At 42.2% G+C, this 27,222-nt stretch overlaps 2 protein-coding genes across 6 annotated transcripts in view; one reads left to right on the plus strand and one right to left on the minus strand.

Annotated features, from left to right (window-relative positions):
* The window catches only part of LOC310961875 (tyrosine-protein phosphatase non-receptor type 14-like), a 39,486-nt gene extending 23,432 nt beyond the window's left edge, over positions 1-16,054 (plus strand). For 4 of the 5 annotated variants that reach the window (XM_083934154.1, XM_083934157.1, XM_083934156.1 and 1 more), the window contains exons 4-20: positions 140-237; positions 1,528-1,598; positions 2,017-2,087; positions 2,544-2,631; positions 2,741-2,829; positions 2,978-3,065; positions 3,283-3,365; positions 3,587-3,647; positions 4,278-4,356; positions 5,467-5,942; positions 6,037-7,356; positions 8,750-8,890; positions 10,096-10,314; positions 12,056-12,184; positions 12,389-12,623; positions 13,244-13,407; positions 14,198-16,054. In XM_083934154.1, the coding sequence (XP_083790280.1) occupies positions 140-237; positions 1,528-1,598; positions 2,017-2,087; positions 2,544-2,631; positions 2,741-2,829; positions 2,978-3,065; positions 3,283-3,365; positions 3,587-3,647; positions 4,278-4,356; positions 5,467-5,942; positions 6,037-7,356; positions 8,750-8,890; positions 10,096-10,314; positions 12,056-12,184; positions 12,389-12,623; positions 13,244-13,407; positions 14,198-14,326 (3,541 nt within the window). In that variant the 3' untranslated portion in view covers positions 14,327-16,054. The remainder of the gene's footprint in view (positions 1-139; positions 238-1,527; positions 1,599-2,016; positions 2,088-2,543; positions 2,632-2,740; positions 2,830-2,977; positions 3,066-3,282; positions 3,366-3,586; positions 3,648-4,277; positions 4,357-5,466; positions 5,943-6,036; positions 7,357-8,749; positions 8,891-10,095; positions 10,315-12,055; positions 12,185-12,388; positions 12,624-13,243; positions 13,408-14,197) is intronic. The other variant, XM_083934158.1, reaches the window with a different exon arrangement.
* A 104-nt stretch (positions 16,055-16,158) lies between these two features.
* On the minus strand, positions 16,159-26,833 carry LOC310961878 (N-lysine methyltransferase SMYD2-like). The gene is made up of 12 exons (XM_083934161.1): positions 26,619-26,833; positions 23,388-23,451; positions 22,849-22,959; positions 22,683-22,743; positions 21,151-21,275; positions 20,975-21,042; positions 19,440-19,542; positions 18,428-18,538; positions 18,191-18,311; positions 17,779-17,953; positions 17,055-17,163; positions 16,159-16,590 (listed from the first exon to the last, which is right to left on the minus strand). The coding sequence occupies exons 1-12, from the start codon at positions 26,786-26,788 to the stop codon at positions 16,507-16,509; spliced, it is 1,302 nt and encodes a 433-aa protein (XP_083790287.1). The 5' UTR covers positions 26,789-26,833; the 3' UTR covers positions 16,159-16,506.
* Positions 26,834-27,222: the final 389 nt, after the last annotated feature.

The raw sequence follows: 27,222 nt of genomic DNA on the forward strand, positions 1-27,222 counted from the left end.
TGATCCTCTGTATAAAATTTCAGCAAAATCCATCCAACAATTTTTAAAATACTTCCGTCTGGTGGAGTGACTGATATACGGTGTCACACTTAAAAGGGATTGTATAGCACCTCATCCGAAACACTTTCTTTCTCTCTAGGTATCAGTATTACCTGCAGGTGAAGAAGGAGGTGTTGGATGGACGACTCCACTGCGCAGTAGAGCAGGGGATCAGACTAGCTGGCCTAGCAGTACAAGGTAAGACACAAACACATGCATGAACAAACATCCCATGTGAATAATCTACCAGAGGGAGACAGGCAGCGCAAGAGAGAAAGAGTGAGCACAAACTCACACTTTCTCAGGTCATCTCGACTTCACTTCCTTATATGGCTGCATACCACTGGAAGAGCCCAGTCCACTTGAGTTCCTATGGTATCAGTCTTAACGCACACACACACACACACACACACACACACACACACACACACACACACACACACACACACACACTCACACAAACGCACTCCATCTCCTCGGTCTTGTTCCTGGGTGCTGTCTGTGTCTCGGGGGGAATGTAAACAGACAGTTAGCTTATCGTTAATTCCAAGGTTAGCCTTAGTAGCATCAGGAAGACCCTTATCTGTTGGGAGGCGAGGATCCTCCGCTACACCTCCTTTTGTCCGACAGACAGCAGAACAGTACTTAGGATACACTCACAGGTCCTATCTGGATGCCTGGCAATGTTGTGGATATGGTGTGTAGGTGGGGACGTTACAGGTTTGTTGCTGTAGACATTTATTTTTGTAACAACAACAGTACGGTGCACACATTTTTTAATGGTAAGGGACAAGAATGAAAGACACCAGTGTGTAACTAATTAGTTACTTGTTGGCTAATTAAGCTGCCAAGTAGCTTCAGGGTACTCAATCTCAATCTCAATCAAAGACTGTTTGCAAAGTAGTAAACAAAAACACTATTGTTTCCTCCCTAATGTGTAAACTGCAAATTTCTTCCCTAGAAATATATACTATTGTATACTAGCTATACCATGGAAAATCATTTTTTTAGCAACATTAAAGGGAAAAAAAAGTGTACTTAGCAACAGCCAGAAACAGCCTTGATATCAAAATATGTATGTAGAACAATACAAACTTGGTGTTTTTATTATTTGATGAATACATGGGTAGTTTCATAACTTTATGGAGAGAAAGAACAAAATATATTTTGCCTTGTAATTATGCTGCTACATGTTATCTTTTTCTTTAAGCATATTTGGCACACATATTTCCTTAAGAATGAATAAACCGTTACCACCTCTTATGACCTATGCACCTTTTTAGAGGAAGGCCAACAAAAAAACGTTACATATATTTTTACATGAACAAATGCATAGTCTGTGCATACCATCTGGAGTTTGAATGTGACCCTACAGTTTTTATTCTTAAATTGTAGAGTGAACACAACAAAAGAGAATACATGAAAGGTAATGTGATTTGTGAATGTTACTAAACTGTCTGTGTGCTCCTGTTTGTTTGTATTTTCTAGCTGACTTTGGAGACTTCACACAGTTCATGTCTCAGGACTTCCTGAGGGAGTATGTGCTCTTCCCAGTGGTGGTGAGTCGTCAAACGTTCACTGTTCAAATATGTGTGTGTCTGTGCATGTTGCCCGAAGGCACACATTCTCACCTGTGTACTGACTCCCTCTGCAGACCTGATTGACAGGCAGAAAACAGATAAAGAATAAGTAAGAATCTGAGTGAGATAAAGATCTAGTGGATACCAAATGTATTACATCAACGGAACACTGTTTTACTCTGTTACATTGCCAGCTACTGTGCACCATGTTCATTGCTACACCAGTGACTAGTTTAGCTGCAAAGTTAGACAGTGTGGAGAACGAGAGTAAGTGTTTCCATCTCTGTCATTAATCCTCCATCACATGTTGCTTCTCTTTCCTTTCTTTTCCTATTCTCCTCCTCCATCCCTTTCTTATTTGCTGCCTGATGTTTCGCCCACTTCTTTTCCCCCTCAGAACTGGCCTAATGGAGACGAGGTGCTGGAGGGTTGGACCCAAAAAGTCGCTGAGGAGCACAAGAGTCACTGGTACAGCTTCATTTTATAGTGTTTGTATTTATGTGAGAAAAATTCAGTATTATCAAATTTTGCCGTTTCTATCCGGCTTTTCTAATGCGATGCGCTATGGTAACGTCAAACTCCAGTAAAATGAAAGAACATATACAACTTGCCTTATCAAACCAAAGTTCTCAGTATATGGGTTAGATGGCCAAGGCGAATTGTTTTGTTTCTTATTCTTATTTCTTATTAGTCCACTTCTTCTACTGTGTTAATTGGCGGATTACAGCCATGCGTAGCCTTCACCGCAAACTTCTGATGAAACTATGCTGTAGCCTAGTTTATTCGTTTCAAATCAGTCGATGGAAACGCGCGTAAAATTTTGCAACATTTCAAAAGTTCACTTAAAATTTGCTTGACAGTTGAATGGAAACACGGCTAATGAATTACTTAAGACCAGGTACTATCTCTGTCTGTGCTTTCCAGTCGAATGCAGACCGCTGAAGCAGAGCTGCTGTACATCAAGGAGGTAGAGAAACTGGATGGCTTCGGGCAGGAGAGCTTTCCTGCTAAGGTAGATGAACAACACACCACCCCCACCCTCCTACACAGAAGCCAATTTCTTGTTCTTGATTGTGAGAAGACTTTCCTGTGTCCTCATGGTGTTCACTCTTCTTCCACAGGACAACTACACCAACGATATTTTCATCGGTGTGTCCTTCATTGGGGTGTTTGTGAAACACAGAAATGGCAGATCCATCATGCTCCACAAGTAAGTCCCCCGACCCCCTCCGTCGTATTTATCTATTATTGTAGCCTGTAGTACTACAACAAACAAAGGAATATTGAAGACAATATTAAGAATTTTTTGTGGGAAAATTAAATCTGTGTGCATTTGTTTGTGTTTCCCTGTGTGACAGGTGGAAGGACATTGGTACCATAGCGCACAACAAGTCAGCCATCACAGTGGAGATAACAAGCAGAGACGACACCATCATTTTTCACATGGTGAGTGTTGTGTCTGCTGGTGGTCTCAGTACTGTACATACACACACATGCTTTACACAAGGTTTCCAGTGGGAAGTTGAACAAAAAAAAAAAAAAGCACGAACACATTCCCAGATATCCTTGCACACAGACAAATACAGGGTCTTGATTTTCTATAAATACAACTGTTGTGTTCATTTAAAACATCAATGTTTTTTCTCCGTGTTTGTATCTGCAGGAGGATATGGAAATGGCAAAGTACATCGCTCGCCTTTTCACGGCCAGACACAAATTCTACAAACAGAACAAGATCTGTGCAGAGTGAGTCTTGAATCCACCCGAGAGGCCAGTTGAAGGCCGCTAGAACACTCATATATCCTGAATTATCTGTCATTTGACATTTTAAACAGAGTTCACCAACCTCTTGAAGGTTATGAATAAAAAAATATAACACTAAAACAAATTGTAGATCCCGAATTTGTGATATAGAGTTCATGGTACTTTCGGTTTGTGCATCATCTTCTACGTTTGTTTCTCTTTAGGCCCACTCACTCACCTGCACCAATCAGGAGGAGACCCACATGGACCCACCGCCCATCTCTGGTACTGTCGGCAGCATTTCCTCGCTTTATGGTGTATTATTACTGTTTTCTTGCTCAGTGGTTTGACACAGTCCTGTTGCCTCTATAAATGGGACCAAAGGGCAGGGGACAGAGAGGGAAGACATAAATGGTCGTGGTTAGAGTTTTGACCCTTCTCTCCCAGTCAGGGCAGCACTTAATTGGGCCATGGAGCCTCGGTTTTAACCGTGCTTTGGTGGTGTGGTGGGTGTTGTTGGAAAGTTTGCAAGGGTGTTGCTTGGTCTGATTTCCGGTGCGACAATGAAAGCAGTGATTTGTGCGTCTCCCTCCCTGCTGGCCAGACAATAGCTCAGCTAAATGTGGCACAATAGCTGCACGGTCGCTCCACTCAAGTGCTCAGTTATCTATCTGGAGAACCACAGGGATTGGCGGTTAACAGCCACGCAGCACCAAAGTAGATCCGAGTCAGTGTCAGTCATCTGTTGTGTTAGGAAAGATTGCAACGTGACACTTATTCAGAAGTTTATTCAGGAGCTGATTCAATGTGTGCTGCTTGTAAAGACATGCATAACCCTAATGGAGTATAAAAATTAATTGCTTAAAGAAATGATTGCTTATTCCTTAATTGCACGAAATGTGTTTCTTCATTCAGCCGCGGCCCCAATCCTGTAACTTCCAGTCAATGCATTCCCAGTATGGAGAGCATTATCAAGACACACAGAGCTCTCAAGGTACGTGCAAAACTCAGACACACACACACACACACACACACACACACACACACACACACACACACACACACACACACACACACACACACACACACACACACACACACACACACACACACACACACACACACACACACACACAACACCACACACACAGACACACATTAAGGGTACGTTTCAACCCCTCCAGTTCTCTCCTTTGACCACAAAAGTGATTTAAGATTTTAATGATGATGAAAACTGGAGCATTTGAATGGAGCTAATTGTGTCTTTCCCATCAGGCGTGTGACTCACAGCCCATTTGTAGTTTAACAATCTCCCAGCCAATTAGAGCCCAACGTTTGGGGTGCAGAGCAGTGACCTCATTTCGTGCCTCTCTCTTTCATTGACTTGTTCACACACTCCGTCGGCCTTATAATCCAAAGAGCTTCACTCATGTCAGCTTGACAGTAAAACAGAGCGAGTGGAAAAACATTCTGGGCGTGCTACTATGCGTGGGTGTGAGATCATTCTGTAGCGTGACCTCAGGCATCACACTCCAATTGTGTGGACAGAGATTATGTTTGTCTGCCTGCTTGTGGGCTCGAGATAGTTTCACGTGAGAGAATGCTCTATTTGTTGAGTAAAGAGGAATGACATGCATACCACTGTCTCCTTTACTATGGTGGGAAGAAAATATTCTAAATCTATCCCGTGCCTGAGATTGTTAACCACTGGGACGCCATTTTCTGAAAATGTTCAAAGGTGGTTGGTGCCGCAGTGCCAGACCCAAACAATGATAAGTTTTGCAGAAACACTGTTAGGGTGAAAATACGAAAACCATCAGTGCACTCAACTATGAAAGAATCAAGTTTGCTCTAAAGGCGGATTTTAGGAAAGTTTGGTCTTGGTTTGGTTATTTTATTCCTGTTTTCCTTTAATTCATCATGTTCTCTATCCTGTGTTACTGATTTATTTTAAAAACTCTACAAACAGTTTGAACATTTGATAAAAATACATCATACAAAAAGGATCCCAAATCTGTAAAAAAAAAAAAAAAAATCAGCTTCCCACACACTTCCCACACACTCTTTTTCATTCTTTCTTCATCCTCCGCATTTTGATCTTTAGACAGTATCTTCCATGACGACCCCTACTACAAGTCAGAGACCAGTCTGGACCGCTGCCTGGGGGACTTTCCCTTCCGTAACGGTACCGTGCCCAATGGAAGCATGTACAGCAGCCCCAGCCTGAGCTCCCTCAATCATTCCCAGACTTTTGTCCCGCCCTCGCCTATGTCCTCCAACCTCAGCATCCCCGGCAGCGAGCTCATGCGCCCCGACTACATCCCTAGCCACCGCCACAGTGCCATCATTGCTCCGTCCTATCGGCCCACACCTGAGTATGATGCTGTCATGCGGCAGAAGCGGCGCATGCTCCCTGCTCACCATGACCTCCACAGCCAATCACTGCGCAGTCTGAACATCAGTAATGCGTGTGCTTACCGCCAGCCTGAGGCTCTGGTGTACAGTCAGCCAGAGATGAGGGAGAGAGGCCCTTATCATGGGCTGGGGCCCAGCCCGGGACCTTATGGACCACAGGTAGAGGTGGATGCTCTTTCTTTGATTTAAAAGAAAAATAATAATTTTCTTGCTTTTGTCTACATCTCACACTGTTTTTCTATGAATGTTTGCCTTGCAGATCAGCTACAGTAAGCCAGTGTCCCATGGCCCTCATCAGGGAGGACCAGCCAGCAACCAGGGCCCTTGTCATTCACCCTGTGTTAATGGAGGTGGAGGCAGTGGCGGAGGTGGAGGAAACTCCATCTCTCACACTGTCAGCACACCTGAGCTGGCGAACACCAAACAACAGGGGAACAATGCGGGAAGCTATGCAGCTACAGCTAACATGCTGAGAAACCATATGTCGCGGCCGCCTCCACCTTACCCTTCCAGCTCCTTCCGCCCAGCCACCAGCACACCGGACCTGGCTAGCCACCGTCACCGCTGCATGGGGGGCAGCAGTCCAGAGCTGGTTACCCGCATGGTGCAGCTGTCGGTCAAGACCTTCCAGCCGGACAGCTCGGCTGTGGTGCACCAGTCCTTGCAGGAGGTTAGTGAACCATTAACTGCAGCTGCTAAGCACCGCTCCACCTTGGGCAAGAGACACAGCATGGAGGTGATCAGCAGCATGAGAGGAGGTGGAGGAGGAGGAATGGAGGGCATGGTGATGAAGGGCATGAACGCCCCACTTCATCGGAGGAATACTCTCAGAGAACATGTGATGCCCCCTCAGCCTCAGTCCATTCCTCAGCCCCAAACCCCTCAGCCACAACCCCAGCCTCCACCTCAGCCTCCACCTCCACCTCAGCAGCCACAGGAGTTACCCATGCAGATGCCTGCCCAGAAAGCGCCTGAGGCTTCTGTAACACCACCTGGGCCAGTGGCATACCAGCATCAAAAGACTCTCTCCAATGCTACCATGCTCATACACAGTAGTGAGAGTGAAGAAGAGGAGGAAGAGGAAGAGGAGAGGCCTGAGTTGGATGTTCAAATCCCAGGTCTCAATGAGGACATCAGCATCAGCGCTCAGCTTCAGGCTGCTCTGGCAAAGCTGCCCAACAAACCCCCTCCAGAGTACCCTGGTCCTCCTAGACCTCCTAGCAATGCTCAGATCCGCGCCCACAATCACAACCACACTCACCACCACAACCATAATCAAGGACCACAGAGTAACCATGGACCAATGGACCCAAACCATTCCCAGAGCAGAGCGCTCAAAGCTGGGCAAAGCCCATGTGGCGGTGGGCCTGGAGGTGGTGGTGGTGGTGCAGGTGGTGGTGGGACACTGACCCGGGGGGACCAGGGTGGGGTGAATGGGGCGGTTTTGGGTCCATCCATTTCAGAACCGGACCTGACCAGTGTGAAGGAGAGGGTGAGGAAGGAGCCGGTCAAAGAGAGGCCGGTGTCGGAGATGTTCTCCTTAGAAGACAGCATAGTGGAGAGGGAAATCGCTCAGAGGGTAAGACAGTCACTCACTCATTCAAAGCCTTGACACTGTTATACTAGTGCCAACATATTTTTAATTCAGGCTTTTTTATCAGTGCGGTAATGGTAAGTTGATTAGTTGACATTGACAATCATTTGTAACCAAAACCGGCAAATATTGATGCATCCACTTTTTCAGATGTAAATACTGAAGATGTCAAATTAATCAATGGGTTCATAGATAAAAATCCATGAAACTGTAACAGTGTATGGACATTAATTGTATTAATCAACATTAAGGTAAAAATAACAGACCCGATCATGGCATTGTACATTTGTGATACAAAGGAAGTGGTATGTACCCAAGATTTAAACAAAATGTCAGATCTTAAAATATAAAAAGTCATTATCCCATACTGGATAACTCCCCACAATAACCACCACCACTGCCACAAAGGATTTCAGTCTGTTGTTTGCTAGCTAGTTTCCTAGCTCCTGATTAGCAGTAATCTGGGGTTCACCACCTGAGAGGGTAGCACTAGGCTCTGAGTCCCCCCGGGCAGCTAAAACCCTTATAAATCCCTCAGATTATTCTTTGGGTTGAGTGTTCTTGTGTAGGTCGGCTCTCTGTTTAGGCACAAGCATTTGACACAGCACCAGGTATAAGTTCATATAATCGCCTCACTGAGTTGCGTTAAAACCTCTCTATTCAAGCGTGACCTGTTGTGGCTGGCTGTTTATAGTGTGATTCAATAAACTTCCAAAATATTTTACTTCAGTCCAAAAGTCCAAACCTGATATCCCTCATCTTGTTTATCTCATACCTAGAGAACACTCCTAGTGACCCCCGAGCTGTTGTTTTGACTGTCCCACAGGGAATAAAGGAGGTGGAGCTGTCCTGGAGGTTTAATAGCATCAGAGATTAGGAGAGGTAATCCTTGGAGGAAGGAGGGACCGTGCAATGTGGGTCAGAGTTTGGCTAGCGTGGTAGAGAGGGAAAAAAAAGACACGGTGAAAGACGGGGAGTGTGTTCTGTACAGAAAAGGAGGCCAAATAGGTAGGTGGGAATAAACAAAGGACTGAAAGAATTAAAAATATGTGAGGGAGGACAAAACAAGGATGAAAGCATCGGAAGAAGTTGAGGGAGAAATGAGACGGATAAGAAGCTACAAGTCTTCTCTTAATAGGCTTTACATTCAGGTCTCGTTAGTTCACACCTTTGGACTGAATACAAGGGAACTGGTACGGCCAGGTTTTCCCTACAGGACGCGCTCGCACACACACACCCTGCACGTCAAATTATCCCCACCCACATCGACACACACACACGTGCACGCTCACTGTTTTGAGGCCAGCGCAGGTCAGTCAGTCTTGCAATGCTGCCGGTACCTGTAACCATAACACCAGGATTTTCCTCTCTCTTGAAGACGCTGGAAAGACAGAAGATGTCCGTGGACTCCATGAAGAGGCCGCTGATGATGGCCGCTCTCAACGGCCTCTATGTGGCCCGGATGCCTGTCCCCGAGAGCCCTGCGGATGAAGGCGCTAAGGCTGCTACAGACGAACGGGTAAGCTGTTTGCTCTTACTTTAAATGGATGTGGAGGTGCTAAAGTTTTTAAGATTTCACGTCTTTAACTGTGTATGTAAGAGGAAGTAATCTAAAAAAAAAAAAAGATCTAGCAAATGCCCTTTTTTAAAATTTCTGCTATTGATTGATGATGAAATTAGGTTTTAATGCTTAATTCTCAGTTGTTTTTTTTTGTTGCGTCTACGTTACAGTAGATTTTACTCTGCCCAAATTTTCTGGAATGCATTATTATGTGTCAAATATAGGTTTATTCTTGTCATTTTACGCTAAAGTGGATACAAACCAGTGTCTTTAGAGCGTTTTTTTTTTCTCACAATTGCTCAAAACGTGTGTAACCAAACAATTTCAGACTGAAAATACAATCCCACAATTAAACAACTGCTGCTTTCTGGACTTCTTGACTTACATTCAGTTAGAGAAATAAAAAAAACCCCTCCAAACCCAAATTAAACTCAAACAAATGTTGTTTTTAGGATTGGATAATTAATGTTGGGGCTTTTAACTTATAGGTTCCTCACCTGTTGGCAGTAATAAAGTGAGCTTTGCTGAAGATTGTCGCTGTAAAACTCAAAGAGTGTCTCTGATAATAACACTGTTTAAAGCATTCCATTTCCCAAAGACTGTCTGTTGGCTCACTTTTGAGTGGTGAGGTGTGAAACCAAGTCTTTGTCCCCGACTGTTGCTAAGCTAACGGGGGCAAGCCCTAAGTGGGCTGTGGAACGTGTGGCATGGTGGTGCTTATCGCCTCTAGGCTCGTTGGTATGTTAAGAATGTGACCCGAGAGAAAGCAAATGAGCCACACAGAAAGAGTGATAGAATGAGAGATCGAGAGAGAGAGAGAGAGAGAGAGATGCTGCCCTCTCAAACATGACTGGACTAATAAATATGTACCCACATCAGGATGAATACTATCACTGCTTATTCTGCTCTTTTACAGCTGCGTTGATTCATTATCCATGCTTTGAGTTCTTTGATCCTGAAGTCACCATTCAGATGACGAGAGTTTTGAAATGTGCACGTATATTATAATGAGATTTCTGGATTCCTCTGGTGTGAATAGTCTCTTCGGCGTGGTGGAATGTAAACCAATGAAAGCCCCTTTGGGACTGAAAGAGAAACCTCTGAATGATGTGAATGACTAACACCCCCTCCTCTCTCTTGCTTTCTCTTTTCTGTCTCTCCAGTGTAAGACCTTGGAGTTGAAGTTGGAAGAGGAGCGGGTCTTCACTGAGTATGAGCAGGTGCCCAAGAAGAGGGCGGACTGTGTTCTCACCACAGCAACTCTGCCCGAAAACACAGAGCGCAATCGTTTCCGCGACGTCGTTCCATACGAAGAGAATCGGGTCGAGCTTGTACCAAACAAGGAGAACAACACAGGCTACATTAATGCCTCGCATATTAAGGTGCGCTTGAAGGGGTCAAGGGTAAAAGTGTAAAAAATTTAAAAACCTTGCAAAAATGTCAACTTTTCATGAGCAAAGAAAAAAAAAAAAATACACATTTGGGTGTTTATTTTACGACCCTTTTTTTATCTGTGCCTGTAGATTTCCCCTAAATTCACCAAAAGTTAGCATACGATAATGCCTCATTTGCATAACTTACCATAACATTTCAGAAAACTTGTAATGCAAAAATTTTTTGTCTTAATGTAAGTAATCAACCGGCCGAGTTTCATAGTGATATCCATTAGTTAAACGTTTTACCCTACTCGCCTGTAGTGCCTCTTCTAAATCAACAACATTGGAGATGTTTTCTACTGGACAGCAACAATGATCATGATATATTAATTAGGTTTCTTAATTAGGTTTCTATTCAAATGTTGCACATATTTTACCCCAATTTCCAGAAAATCGTCAGAAGAAATGTGAATCAATCAAGCAGCAGTCAAATCTCAAGCGTTTGAAAGACAAAGTACATTGCATTTCTGTTTGTTCCTTAATGCTCCGCACAGCCATTTTGCGTCCGCGACGGTCACATGCTTCATGTACTCAATTATTTACTCCCCAAGTTTTCATTGCACTTTGTGACGTCTCCACTTTGTGACGCCTCCTCAGCCAAGCACAAAATTACTTTTTAGTAAAATTTAAGTGTAAAATGTGCATTAAAACAGATAGAAAACATCATCACATCACATGTACTGTGTCAATATGAATACAAATTTGAAATTAGACTCTATCACCTGTCAGTTTTCAGTGAAAAACAAAATAGAGGGTAATAATAAACAAAAAAAAAGTTAAAAAAAACGTGATTTAAGTCATATAATATAAAGTGTATGTGTTTGGCTCAACTTGATCACAGTTCGGGTCTCAAAGTGCTTTGCTACAGCATGAATTAAAACCGAGAGCATAAACTTAACACATTCAGCTCCCTGCTAGTCTCTGTGTGGTCATAACTTAACAGCAAATGGCTCGGAGGAAGGGATGAAAGGCAGCTGATGAAGGCTGTTTGGGCCTTTAAGCTTACAGAGTTTGTGGAATTCCCAAGGAATGTGGTCCAAACTCCAAACCCTCTTAAGTCAACCTGAGCTGCTCTCACTAGCACTCTATTCATGCTTAGTTAGCAAACAGTGTGTGCGCACAAGCTTGTGTGCGTGTTCGTGCATGAGTTTTTCATTTCACCAAAGCACCACTGAATCGCTGCCTATCACGGTGTAACCCTCTTACTTCCCCCGTCATTGAAGGTAGCTGCCACAGAACAAAAGGCCTTGTTTATTCCCCATCCATCTCTTAATAGAGTTATTACAGTCACAAGGTGGCCTGAGGAATTAGCTGGGACATGCTCATTATGTAATGGCACTGTGAAGTCTCTGTGGTTGGAGGGTTTGAAGATGAGAAGTTAAAGAAGAGGTTTTATAAAAGAGAGAAAAGACTCAAACTGTTGATGAAAATGATGTTTACACTGCCCTCCAGTGGAAGATGAGATCATTGTCATTGTGTGGAAATAAGATGTTAACATTTGAAACATTTTAAAGTATAAACTCATCCATTTCTGGTTGACGCGTGCGTTTTTATTTAGCTTAAATTTGGTTGTTGATAAACTAATTTGACCCATTTGCAAGCTGATTCTTGTCTGCACTGCAGTGGCTGTAATCTCCATGAATAATTGATTATTTATATGTGTTTGTGTGTGTGTGTGTTATCCCAGGTGATGATCAGAGGGGAGGAGTGGCACTACATCGCCACCCAGGGCCCGCTAGCCAACACCTGTGCCGACTTCTGGCAGATGGTGTGGGAGCAGGGGGTCAACGTCATCGCCATGGTTACCGCCGAGGAGGTACACGCACCCACATATGCACACACGCGGCGCACGCAGATGTAGATATTTTTCAGCTGCCGACAGCTGGCGCCTGTCTGTGTGTGGGAAAGAGGATGACAGTGAGAGTGTGTGTGTGTGCTACTGTGTCTTTGTGTTTATGTGAGAGCTCATCATCTATTGAACCCCTTCTTCTCTTTCTTCCATCTTTACCCTCTCATCCAGGAGGGTGGCAGATCCAAGAGTCACCGCTACTGGCCCAAACTGGGCTCCAAACACAACTCAGCCACCCACGGCAAGTTCAAGGTGACCACCAAATTCCGCACCGACTCGGGCTGCTACGCCACCACAGGGTTAAAGGTCAAACACCTGCTGTCTGGCCAGGAGCGGACGGTCTGGCACCTGCAGTACACTGACTGGCCTGAGCAGGGCTGTCCCGAATATGTCCAGGGATTCCTTGGTGAGTGTCATCATCATCATTATCAACAGATTGTGTGAATTTTCAAGGCATAAGAGGAAGTGATGAAACAATAGTTTATAGTTTGACATTTTGTGTTTTATGCTCATTCACGTTCTTGCAGAGGGTTAGACAAGATATCACACACGTCTGAGGTGAATATGAAGCGAGACCCAGCATTCAGTTGGCTTATCCTAGCATAAAGACTGAGAATAAATACATTAAAAACACCTTCCAGCATCTTTAAAGGTTTACATGTTTTCACTACGTACAAAAACTAGAATGTAAAAATTATAATTTGTGGTTATACCTTTGGATGGAGACATGCTAGCTGTCTGAAGTTAAGCTAAGCTAAGCAAAGCAAACCTTCTCCTGGCTCTAGGTTCATATTTATCAGACAGATGTGAGAACGGTTTTAATATTTGTATGTAACTGTCAGCAAGAAAGCAAATAAGAGTGCGACTGGTTTAAAGAAACAACGTGCTCTGAAAAGATGTCATTATACAACAAGTCAGTGACAAAAACAGTTGAACCACATTCAACAAATCTCACTTCACCCTGCATTACCTGCATCACCTGCATCGAAAGCCACATCTTACCTTTGTCTCCCTCCTGTCCTGCAGCTTATCTGGAGGCGATCCAGTCTGTAAGGAGACACACCAACTCCATGCTGGACACCTCAAAGAGCCTCAATCCACCGGTGGTGGTTCACTGTAGTGCCGGAGTGGGTCGCACCGGAGTGGTCATCCTCACTGAGCTCATGATCAGCTGCCTGGAGCACAATGAGGTGAGTGGAGTCTCATTTGGGCTGTTTTTGTTATTTTTGGTAACACAGCTTCTCTTTGTCAAGATACGTGTGTCAAAAGTATCACATGCCCCGATACACAGCTTAATGTGTGGGATAAAAAGCATACACACAGGTCCACGTAATGCTGAAAATATTAATTCACACAATTTTTCGGTCTGTCTGACCTTCATCGGGTATAATGTGCAGCAGTTATAAATAAACAATATAAATAAATAACATAACACATTTTCTCATCCAAGTCGGTAGACATGATAAGTGCAAGTATGTTACCTTTATTATTTCACTCAGTGAATTCTCTGTAGTGAGACGATGCAAACACATGTGACAGGAAAGGAGGCAGGTTAATGGACTCTGAGTGTACTGAATGTGTCCTTTCCGAGCCAACATATCTGTAATTTATACACAAACAGAATCTGTCAGCAAAGGGATGAGACGTTGGTACTGGAAGCATTCCGGTTTCCGTTTGTAGTTGGTGTAGTTTTATCAGTCATGTTCGAGTGGGCTTTGGTCGCATCCAGGTAAACGGTCCATATGGAGAGCAAAAGCAGTGAAATGCATTGACTGTCACTTGACGGCGATTTAGCTTTTTATTTCGTTTTTTTTTAAATGTGCTTATCTGCATTCATATGCAGACATCTGTTTATAGAGATTTTGTTTTATAGTTTACGCAACTAACACAGATTGCTGTTTACTTTCCTCCTTTTCTCTTTTTATTTCTGGGTTTTTCAATCACTGTTTGTTTTTTCGTCTCCTCTTCCCTCTCCTTCAGCCCGTGGAGGTTCCCACCATGTTGTCAGGGTTGAGACAGCAGAGGATGCTGATGGTGCAAACCATTTCCCAGTACAAGTTTGTCTACCAAGTCCTCATCCAGTTCCTCAAGAACTCCCGCCTCATCTGAGCCCCGGGATCCTAAACTTTGACCCTTACACGACATGGCAGTATGGCACCAGATAATGATACTTCAAATTAGCAAGAGAACTGTACAACAGATACAGTATAACTGAGAGATTCATGTTCAGTTTCCTATGTGGCTGTTTATGGAAATTCAGGTGGATTTTCATACAAACTCACCTCAAGGGAGGAAAGGATTTGTGTAGACCTGTATAGAAATGAACGACCACATGTCCTAATCAGTGTATGTAGTTCCTTCCCTCTGAGTTTAACTCTCGGACCTGGTCCTTCTGTGTTTGTTCTTTGTCCCCAAGGCAGATGTCTGTGCCCCATGTGTTCATTCTTAACAAATATCTTGTTTCAAGTCTCCGTTTCACTTTGGATAGATTGCCTCCCTGCTACATTTCCTGCATGAACAGTAGATGGCAGCAGTATTATGACTATTTTCTATACTCTGAAAGAGTTTGCCAAACAAAAGTATTCTTTGAATCATTTTATGTTTAACAGAGTATTGATTAATACAGCAAATATTTACTTCAGCATTGTAACAAATGTTTTTATTTATTTCTATCAAGACTGTTGTCATCTTTGCCATTGAACAAAGACAAGCGCGTTTATCCGTGTTTCATCTTTAAACTCATCTTCATTTTTACTATATTTTTTTTAGAAAGCTTTCCTTGTCAATGTCAAAAGGATCGCTGATATTTTCCAAGATCTTCCTCCACAGGGCTGACGCACACACACACACATAAAGTGCATCATAGTTACTTGTTTCTTGAATCACAGCTCCTTGCGATCAAATGTGTCTTATCGCATTTCTTGCCTAAAAGCATTTCAAAAGTCTAAAATGGTGTTTGTCCGATGCATTGGAAATCATTTATAAATTTCACGTTTCCTTATAAAGGAAATACTGTATTATTGTGCCTTACTGAAGTCAGCCCTATCCTGGTTTTAGGGTGGTAAACTAAATTCTCTTTTCTTTTTTACCTCCAAAGATGAAATCTTTAAATCGGTATTTAACAGATTGTTTTGTTATAAGAACAACTTTAAACAACTTTTTAAATTTCAAATCATTTACCTAAGTATCTGGTAAGGATTTGACAGCGGGAGAATACTGAGGTCTTGGTTTATTTTTGATAATATAAAAATTACACAACTGACTTCAAAACAAGGCAGTCGTAATCTTATCTAACCCATCAAATACTACGTTGCCTCCTACGTTCTGTTCATAAAATTACACTCTGAAGAATTTCCTTTCACATGTAACATTTGTTATTTTTCTGAATCGCGATGCAAAGCCAGCCATGTCCAAAATAACTCTGTACATAACGGGCATGTGAGATAAGATTTCTACAAATGTTATATATAGTTCCCTTTTTTTTGACTTGGTACCCTAAAATACTGCAACATAATAAACTATGCATGCATTTTTATATTTCAATGTATATATTCTCATATAAGTATAAGCTTTATGCTCTTGACATATAAGTGTTTTGTTGCACTTCTGTTCTCTTTGTGACAGTATTTCCTCACACGGCATTCCACTGTTTGTTTATATTTAATTTTTCCCTTCATTTGTTTTTTTTTGGCAAAACTCCCAAATACCTTTCAAAGTATGTGTACATATGTTTTGTATATGCGTTTTCAGTTCATCAAGTCTTTTGTTTTTCTCTCCCCAGACATGTATGAAGCTGTCGTACTTGCTTATTATGCAATAAAGCCTTATTTTCTTTAAGACTGGGGCCACTAATTCATTTTTTGTGAAATGTTTAATCCTTTCCATTGTGATCCAGGACACACACGCAGCTGATAGGGATATTGTTGCATTGACAAGCCCCCCCACCCCTCCAACACACACACACACACACACACACACACACACACACACACACACACACACACACACACACACACACATGTAAACACAAACTCTTTAACAATTTGGAGAATAATTCTTCAATCACATTTCCCATCACAGAACATTAAATGCTTGGTACAAAAGTATGCTGCTGTTAACAAACAAAAAGGTTCTTGCAAATATAACGCTGATGTAAAAAGTTCAATATCCAAAAGTATTTTCATTGCATAAAAACAAGAATGCTCTCTATTTTTGCTCAAGTACCAAAAAAAGAGTAGAAAGTGCCTTCAGTCCTTATGGATCAGCCGTGTTTTATCATTTTTCGTCATTCAGCGCTTTCGTGTCATCTCGGTGCGCAACTCTTTCAGGTAGAAATGATCCTTCCCGTGAGCCACCTCCATTATGGCCATTGCCTGTGTACACACAAATGTCATTTTAAAACATTTTACCCCATACAGGTGTGTACATGATTTCTAGGTCTGGTTGTATTGAACCTCACTGTCTTTTTGGTACAAGCTGAAATGTGTCTATAGCACTGAGTGTTGAAAACTGTCAAGTACTGAAAGCAGGCATCCAATGCTTGGTAATTGTTACCTGTTCCTTGATTGGACAGTTTGTTATTCAAAAATTTAGACCGAATTTCATTTAGATGAAGAGCTTGAATGGCTGCTCGTGAAGAAGGCTTCTTTGGTCAAGTTTGTACACATTCGTATATTTCATTAAGTGAGGTATTGGAAAATGTATTAGCATCGATACCATGCTAGCAACATTTCAAATGATACCCAGTATATACTGTTGTTCACTTGGTTTAAATTCATTTGTAGCTGCAGTATTTGAGTATGAAAGTCTGATGTAAAAGGGCAGCAGGTCATATTACCTTCTTGAGAGCGCTGACGCCCACTGAGTATCTCTCAAGCCCCATGTACAGTCTGCCCAACTTCAGGTACATGGAGGACACATTCAAAGAGTAGGGTGGATACAACTTGCTGAAATGGAAAGAGATCATACATATCAATTGCACACAAACAGCTACATAATTGCTTTGAAGACATGAAGATAAGCAATCATATATTGCATCGAAGAACCCCGATTTCCTTCTCTAAAATCCCATCTTTGTGTACTGCTCATTGTAATCGTAAAGAGAGTAGAAGGTGAAACAAGTTATTGGACAAATTGTTATTTGTAAATTGATATTTTTGATCACCATTACTTTTCAAATTGACACATTCTCAAAGATTTCAGAAATTGACAGATTCCAAATAATTACAATTGATTGAACAGCAGCAGATATACGTATCCTTACGTCCTGGTGTGTGTCCTACAAATCCCACAATGCAGTCTATAAGCAGCTGTTACTACAATGAACGTGAAAGTGTTCACTGTGACTTTCTGGTACTTAACATAGTCTTGCTTTTCCACACTGCCAGATCTCCACAGCGCTGTGGAGTATGGTCTGGCTACACCGGCTTATCCTTTCTGGGATATGGCTTTTTTTTATTTCTTTAAAGCAATCACGCTTGTCTTGGGCTTAGCTTATGGTGCCCTTGGAAAACCGACAGTTGAAGGGGCGCTGTATTTCTGGTTTCACAGTTTCTCATCACCTGTAAGGTTTGAGGATCTTCTCGCCGTAGCTGATCGCTCCGTCCGGATCTTCCATGTAGAGACAAACCCCCATGGCCTGGTACATCATGTGGAGCATGTAGACATTAGTGTCTTCAAAGACGGCTCCCATCTCCTCCAGGCTCTGTTCACACAGCTCCAGCAACTCACTAGGGGGTGCCACAGAGTCAAGGACTGCAGCCCAACAACATAAGCTGAGGTTTCTATTAAACATCAAAGGGCCTCTGCCCATGTGATCAGATGAGTGTTGAAAGCGACCTTTGCTGGAGAATAACATCTGCATAAGAAAGCTTAATAAGCAATGAATGTACCTGCTGGTGTCTGTAGATCAAATTCAAAGTGTGACTTGTATAGCACGAGGGAGAGCGTAATTTGGTGACATTAAAAGGATATTTTTGATGTGTTTGAAGGCCCGGAACTCTTTGATGGTTTTCCTGGCGTAGCGCACCATGTTGCTGATGACCTCTGGCTCTATGGGATCACTCCGCTTACGTACTTTCAACTTCGCCTTATCCTGGAGGTGAAGACAGGGAGACAGTTTTGTTTCTAAATTTTACACATTAATTCCAACGGCAGCCGTATGATTGATGATTTAGTCTTGATGAGACAGCACTTCATGCAGCGTCTAACCTTGGATTTGGTTTTACATTCCTGGCATTCACAGGTGAAGTAATAGGACTCTCTCAGCAGGTTGTTGCGATCATCTGTTGGATAGAGGAGGTCTATGTAGCTGATGAGCACCTAGAGGTGGAAATAACACACAGCACACAAGAACACTGAATAATGCACACTCCTATCTTGACATTTGAATGTCTCAATTCGCTCCTAAACTGCAGGTTACAAAGCCAGTCCAGGAATAACCCTACCGGCCTCTTTACTCAGCTGCTGCATTCCCGACTTGAATCCACACACGCTCTTCTTCTATACTGCGTTGTCTTGCCTCACATTGGCAACTAAACTGTCATAGACCTGGTACAGTACATCAGCAGGGATGTCAAGGTCAAGTCTCTTTTACCATCATTAAAGGCCTCATATTGTAAAAAGTGAGATTTATGTCTTTTTGTATTACAAAGCAGGTTGAGGTGCTATATAAAAACTGGGAAAGCATCAACATACCCAATTCACAGAGACATGCACACAGCCTATATTCAGAAACTGTGCCTTTAAACGAGCCGCCAGGACTTTTATACAGTTGTGATGTCACAACTATACTATATTGAAAATGCCTACAGTGCCGTTACAGTCATTCCCCGGATGCAGTCACGTTACAGAGACGCCGAGAGCACAGGTTTCAATGTAAAACCACGTGTGTTGACAAAGAAAACAGAACCAAAACTTGTCAACTTTGTTTCAAGATTTACAGGAATCATTTGACAAATGGAGAATATGGCTATTCACTTCCTTGTCCAGAGTTGTAGATGAGAAGATTGATAGCACCCTCATCTCTGTACAGTAAACACAAACATAATTGCAGCAGCCATTTAGCTTAGCACAAAGACTGGAAACAGGGCAATAGCAAACCTGGCCCTTATGGAAAGTAACCAGTGTCACCACACACACACACACACACACACACACACACACACACACACACACACACACACACACAGCCCCCCTAAGGGCAGCTGTCCCCATCTCTCACTTCATCTCTAGGCTTCATGTTCTTCACCGCCCGAACCTCAGCCGACGTCCCGTCATATGTGACGATGACGCTGGGAAGACAGCTGTGGTTTATCAGTGCCACGCTGTGGAGACAGACAGCAAAAGGAAAGAATCAGACAAGGATAAAAATCCAGCTCTCTGCTTTCCTATAACTTTTATCCTCCCACTCTTTGGAAGAGACCAAAAAGTTGACCAATGCCTTTATATTTTCTTACATTGATTACTGCAATGCACTCTCTACTGGATTACCTAAAAGAAATGTTCATCTGCCGCTTGTTCAAAATGCATTAGCAAGAGACAATCATACACCAGTACTGGCATAATTGTATTGGCATTTATTATTTTTTATTGTTATCATTAGTCTGTGAATGTTCTCATTTGTCCTGGTCGTCGTTATCCCCAAAGCAATTTCACTCAAAAGCAACTGGACTTGGTTATTTGTCAAGGAAGACGTTTCACCTCTCATCCAAGAGGCTTCATCAGTTCATGTACGCACCTGACCATGTATTGTCATTAGTATTATTTTAAGTGGAATTAACAACACTGTGCAACAACTGCACTTACAGAGGTCTTGAGTGTCCCTCAAACATGTTTTCAAGCTTTCTGTTAGCTGGGTTGCAGGCTGGAATTAGCTTAAAAAGGAGCTGACGGGGGAAATTTGAGAACTCAGCCACAACAGGGAGCAGGTTTTTACCACCAAATGAACAACTGGAGAAGAAAAGCTTTCTTGCTAATTGGAATTCACAATCTGGCCTCTTTGGATATCAGTTATTTGTTTTTCTGATTACTGACCTTTAATAAATGAACTGCTAACTGTAGCATTCAGCATCCATGGCTGGCCTTCATGAACTATGACTGGAGTTCACATCAAATGACCAATGTCCCAAAATTAAATGGAGGAACTAACGCATACCCAAAGAAGACATTGAGAAACACAAAAGAAGGGAGAATGTCCTGTGTAATATACTGCAACTTTACATATGTTGTTGAAACAGAACAGAATGAAAATGTGCTGGTATGTATCATAGTAGCATACCCGTCTGGGTCTGTTCTCTCAACTCGATCCAATCGTACTCGCCTACGGGAGTCACCCTCTTGTCTGACTTTTTCTGCCTAATTTCCTCTTTCCAAAGAAAGGCATTCATGTGACGTTGGGGGAGGGAGATACGTCCATCTGACTGACGTATACCTCTGAGTTGAAGTGAGGGCCAGAGGCTAGCTGTCACTCAAGAGACCGCGTCCCTAATTATTCATAAAATTTAACCTAAAAAAAAATTCACCCCCCTCAGTGTTGTCATGGAGATATGACCTAAACATACAGACTAGAATGTTATTTGTATCAGGCCTTAAATAGGTTTCATTATGCTGTGAAAACGGTCTGTTTAACATGGACGGTCAATGAGAAATCGCTCTATTGTGCAAACTTCTCCTAGTGTACGCTTCCGTATTGGATCAATGTGGAAGTTGCTATAGTGGGGGCTTGGTATGTATGCATGTGTGTGTTTTCCTTCTTACTCTGGGTAGACTGCAGTACCCATGTGGGACAGTTCATCATCCTCTATAGTGAAACCATTACAGGCAACCTGTTGAGTAAATGACAGGGAAGAGAGTGAAAACAATGCAAATACATATTACCAAAACATAAAATTATATATACAGTAATACCCTGGTGGTTGATAGGTGTGCAGTACCTGGGAGAAGAGTTTGACGAGGTCTTTATGGTCAGGCAACTCCAAATGTTTGGAGAAAAAACGATGCAGCCCAGCAACATCTGCCTCACTCATCTCTCTTTTCTCATTATCTAGATCGTCAACATCTGATACAGGAGGAGAGAGAGACATTTGGATTGATCAAATATGTCAGACTATGATTTCCTTTCATATTTGAAACACCAGTTTAGGTCATTTGGAGGAACAAAATGTCCTCACTCTCAAGGTCTAACGCAGGGAACATAATTAGGAGACAGGGTTGTTTTGACAGGGGAGGCACTGTGGTGTGCTGGTAAGGTTAACTGATTACTCTAAATTATCCGTAGGTGTGAATGTGAGTGTGACTGGTTATCTGTCTCTATGTGCCCTGCAATAAACTGGTGTCCTGTCCAGGATGTAACCTGCCACACGCCCAATGTCAGCTGGGATCAGCTACAGCCCCCTGCGACCCCCTTAGGGACAAGCGGTTGAAGATGATGATGGTTGTTTTAACAACTTTAACGTTGTCATGCTCTTATTCAATGTATTAGTTACAGGGTATTATAGGGGAATTGAGTACTTTTTTGCAAATACTAGCTGTAGCAGAACCCGAGATATCGTCTTTTTTTATTCTATGCTTTCTTCTTCCTTGTGTCTACATTACCCACAATGCAATGTGACCGCCAGCAGTTAGGTCGGAGATTTGGGTGTGTTAAGCTTGTAGCAGCGAATGTAGCCTCCAGTCTGCGAGGGTCAAGCAGAGTTGAGGAGCGAGCTACAGAGGTCTGGTACCCTCACTTTTTACTCCACAGTTGTGACTTTCCTCTTTAAAAGCCTTCACGCCACGTAAACAATTTTTAACATCAGGAAATATTAATTAATATAACTTTTTTTAAATATTAAACTGTGAATTCTCTTAATACGACTAAAGTGATCCAACACCATTTACAGACAGTCATGCAGTCAGCACCGTGTTAGTCTAAGTGCTCCTACTTCCCATTCATGTTGTTACACTTGTTACGTTGTCTAATGGCCATTCGACCCACATCCATAGGATAAATATAGATGTGGCCATGTGTGTTTTTCTCTGTCTAATCTGAATGGGTTGTGCTTTTTTAAGAGGGATATCTATGGGCACTTAGGACTGAAGTACAAACTAGAGCTGCTGATAATGGCAAAAATCATAATCATGTTCATATTTTGGTCAATATTGAGATCACAATTATTTGATACAACTATCATTGACTTTGGAAACATCATGCATTGACTTTTATAAAAAAGGATTTGAAACAGGGCACTGTAGTGCACTGCCACAACCTACTGAAAACGTCCGAACATGTATTTTATAACAAAAGCCAGGGTCGTTGTGGAACAATAATCATTTTATCTCTATTAATCGCCCCCAACCCTAGTGCAAACTGAGTCTCTGAACACTTTGTACTGAATCTTCCCAGGTGGGTTTATAAGAATCAAAGCAATCAAAGTCAAATCATAAAACGAAATCATGCATACTCGTTTTAAGAGCAATTACTCACGTGATTGTATATCTTCTATTAGTAAGATCCTCTCTGAACCACATCTTTCTTTCTGCATTTTCTGTGTAAAGCAGGCACCATCAACATTAACAACCTCAGTGAACTACAGCATGTGCCAGAAAACACTCCTAAAAGACGTTTTGTATTTTATTAACTTCCTGCCAACCTTCTTGGCGAGGATCCGGGCCACCAGGCGGGACATCTCCGATGGGCACCAGTTCTCCCCGAATGCTGTCATCGCCGAACACTCCAGCTTGTGCATGGCCCAGTCCCCTTTCTACCCACAAACACACATAAATATTACAACAGTCCACAAAAGAGCAACCCTGTAGTTTAAAGCCGATTCAATTGTGAAAATCTATGGTAGAGCCAACTTTTCACAGTTTAGGTCGCGCCACAACAAAAGGCTTAACAGTTGGCATATATAGCCCCGGAGCTACACTAACTAGCTGAAGCGTTAAGCAGCATGGTGGGATGTGACTCCACACTGTGTTAATCTAGTGTTACCCTCATCCCTTAAATACAAACAGACCCATTTATTGACTGCTCTGTCCCCCCTCTCTGATTTAGTTCATCATTACCCATGACCATGCTCTTTGCACACCAGAAAAAACATATGGATGAAAAACACTCTGAGCTCTGAGTTACAATAGGGCCCATTACGCATGAATCGTTCCATTACTGAGTCGTTCCGTCCTTTCCTACCTGGCATTTTACATTGCAGTAGAAGGCTTTCTTGCACTTCCCACATCTTGCCAAGCCGTCTTTCCTATAAATGACAAAAAAACAGTCTATTAGCTTAGGTGACATAGCCATAGGTGACTTGGCTGGGAACCATAGGGTCTCCGGTTCGACTCCCTGTGTGGACCAAGAATGGAGTGTGGGGGCGCCGATCCATTTGGCAGTCCCTTGGCTCTGACATCTCTCCATTAATAGCATGTATATAGGTCCTGTTTGTGCATGTGTGTGTGTGACCTGAATAATAATAATAATAACAGAGTGAATAAATTGAATTTCCCCTCACAGGATTAATAAAGGAATTCTTCTTCTTCTTGAAAGATCCTCACACAACCTTGTATAATTTACTTTCCCAAACACATTAACAAACAACCGACGTCAGAGCTCAGAGGATATCAACCTGCGTACAAAAGATCTTTATCAGACTGCAAATATCAGACTACAATGTTGTGAATGAATCTGTATTAGATTATCTAGCTGCTTGAGTGTGTAAGTGTTTGTATGGGCATTTAAATACCCTCGCTATCACTGATAGAAGTAGCAGCAGTTGCTGGCAGCCTGTCGTAACTGATAGCAATGAAGAGCTTTAAACATTCTGTGGTATTAATAGAGTTGACCTTATAACCAACCAGCTGTCAAAAGCGGGCCAAAAGTCCCATTTCATTTTGAGACACTTACTGTTGGTAGCTGCTTTGTGGTGGGTGAAAATGACAAGATAATGTTTAGAACACGCTACCTGATGTTAAGTGCAGGTGTGACCCAGAGATACATGCTGAAGGTTGGTTCTACCACATAGAGTCTGCACTCTACACACAGTGTCTGATTAAAGTAAAGCAAACATCATTGATCCTCTTCAATTAAACAATATGTTGTCTAAAGCTGTATCTGAAAAAGTCCGCTTGGCTTCCAATACACTTTAGAAATACTGTGTTTTCTGACTCACAGCATATGGAGTTTAAGTCTTAGGATCGTAAAATGTCTCCTTATTCTAGTTTTTTGGCCACACACTGTCCACGAAGACACACAAAACAACCCCAAAGATACACAAAAAGACCACAAAGAGACACAAAACAACCCCAAAATACACAAAATGACCACAAAGACACACATAACAACCCCAAAGATACACAAAAAGACCACAAAGACACACAAAACAACCCCAAAGATACACAAAAAAACCACAAAGAGACAAAAAACTCCAAAGATACACAAAAAGACCATAAAGAGACAAAAAACAACCCCAAAGGTAAACAGAAAGAACACAAAAACACAACAAAAAGACGCAAACAACCCCAAAGATACACAAAAAGACCACAAAGAGACACAAAACTACCCCAAAGATACCCTAAAAGACCACAAAGAGACAAAAAACAACCCCAAAGGTACACAAAAAGACCACAAAGAGACAAAAAACTCCAAAGATACACAAAAAGACCATAAAGAGACAAAAAACAACCCCAAAGGTAAACAGAAAGAACATAAAAACACAACAAAAAGACGCAAACAACCCCAAAGATACACAAAAAGACCACAAAGAGACAAAAAACAACGAGACACAAGAGACACAATAACATGGCTTTTCCTACCACAGTTATGCAGATGACACACAACTAATTTTGTCCTTTGTACTCACATGATTCTTGCACTTTTGGGTGCTATCTTCATGGCTGAATGCACGTATTGTAAGTAATTTTGGGTAAAATCATCAACTAAATTAATAATATAATGTAATGTTTATTTAATGTAATGTATTAGGGCAGGGGTGCCCAATTCCGGTCCTGGAGGGCCACCGTCCTGCATGTTTTAGGTTTCTCCTTGCTGTAACACACCTGATTCTAATCATGTACTCGTTATCAAGCAGCTGAAGCTTGTGACAGGTTTGAAAATGGTTAGAATCAGGTGTGTTAAAGCAGGGAGACACCTAAAACATGCAGGACAGCGGCCCTCCAGGACCGGAATTGGGCACCCCTGTATTAGGGTAAAACTCGGGTCAGAGGTAGGGTTTCATCAGTTTACAATAAAAAATAAAAGCTTTTAAAACCTCTACTGTTCAGCACTGGATAATATAAAAAAGAACTCTCACTGCACAGAATCCAAACTGTGCACATTAGACTTCGGCAACTTTTCAGTTAAAAGGAAGCTAATTAAAGCAAGAGCATATAATTTATACAAAGATGACAAATTATAGTAGTGTCAATATAGATCATCAACAATGAACCTTACAGAACCTTCCCAACTAAAAACATCATTGCATGTATAGAGCTCTCAACAGTTGCGTCCTGCAACCTGTAGACTACAGGATAAAGGAAATTGTTACATTTTATATTATATTGTTGCTGATTGTTACCTACAATAACACAGGCAGACAAGCATGCACAATCAATAAAAGATAAACCTTTATTGATCCCTTGTATACCTAACTAATTGACTACTCCATAAATGTAAACAACGTGCATAATAAAATGACACCTGTCTGCAAAATAGATTACCAGAGATATTATTTGCAATGTATATAGCCACTTCATTCATCACAGCTACAACTAAAGTTAAAGAACACTGTATAACACTGTATTATGTAACCATGATGCTACTCAGGTAACAAAAGCATTTGCACATGTTCATCATGCAAATACTCCCACAGCGGGTCAGAGGGGGTGGGTCAGAGAGGGTGTGTAGACATGTGGAAGAGGATACACATGAACCAGAAGACACAAATAGATATTTATGGAGTTACAGTGTGTGTGCGTGTACATGTGTGTGTGTGTGTGTGTGTATGTATGTGTGTGTGTGTGTGATTGTGTGCATGTGTGTGTGTGTAAGCGTGTGCATGTGTATGTGTGCGTGTGTGTGTGTGTGTGTGTGTGTGTGTGTGTGTGTGTGTGTGTGTGTGTGTGTGTGTGTGTGTGTGTGTGTGCATGTGTGTGTGTGCATGTGTGTGTCTGTGTGTGTTCGGTGATCCATACGTATTAAGACCTATGATCAAGAATCATCAATGAAGTCAATCTGGTTCACATTTAAAGTGATTAGCGTCTTCAAGAGATCCAATGATAGGCGAATTAAATCATGAGGTGCTGCAGGAAAATCCCAAATTTTGTGATATAGGCAAATGACTCTCTTTATGAACTACCAAGTCATGCAGCAAGACAATTAAATACGTTGTCACAGCACGCAGGAAATAGAAAATCACCCGTGACTCACCTGGTGAAGCAGAACTCACAGTAGCAGCCTCTCTCCTTCAGTGATAGGACACAAGAGTACGCCGGGCAGGAAAACAGCAGCTCTCCAGCTTGAAAGGGTTTGGTAACGCGGAGACCTCGCCCTTTACCGGGGCTGTCAAACCTCTCGAGCCCCTCGATGCTGCCCGTCATTGTGCCTCCTTCGTGCTGTCTTCCTCCACAAATGACCCTTGTAATTCACAGGGACCCGGGAGAGAAGTGGGATGTGCCCCCTCAGCTCCGCTCCAGGCTCCGGGGCGTCACCCTCCCATTAATAGACGAGTTCAGAGTTCAGAGTTCATAGTGGCATCATTCAGAGGCACAGCCCGGTTACACTCGATACAAACTGAGTAAAGGTTTGGAAAGTTGTTATTGTGACGGACACACTTTTTCACTTTTGTTAAAGCACCCAAGAAAAAATTATGACTGTTTTATAACATACTATATTATGACTTTTATGATTTTTTTCCCCATGACTTGCTATAGTATGAATATTTTATAACTTTTTTATGACTTTCGATGACTTAGCCTAGCCTACTATGAGTTTTTCATGACTTTTTTGTGACATTATACTATGACTTTTTATC

The sequence above is a fragment of the Echiichthys vipera genome (genome assembly GCF_963691815.1).
Source record: "Echiichthys vipera genome assembly, chromosome: 19".
NCBI lineage: Eukaryota > Metazoa > Chordata > Actinopteri > Perciformes > Trachinidae > Echiichthys > Echiichthys vipera.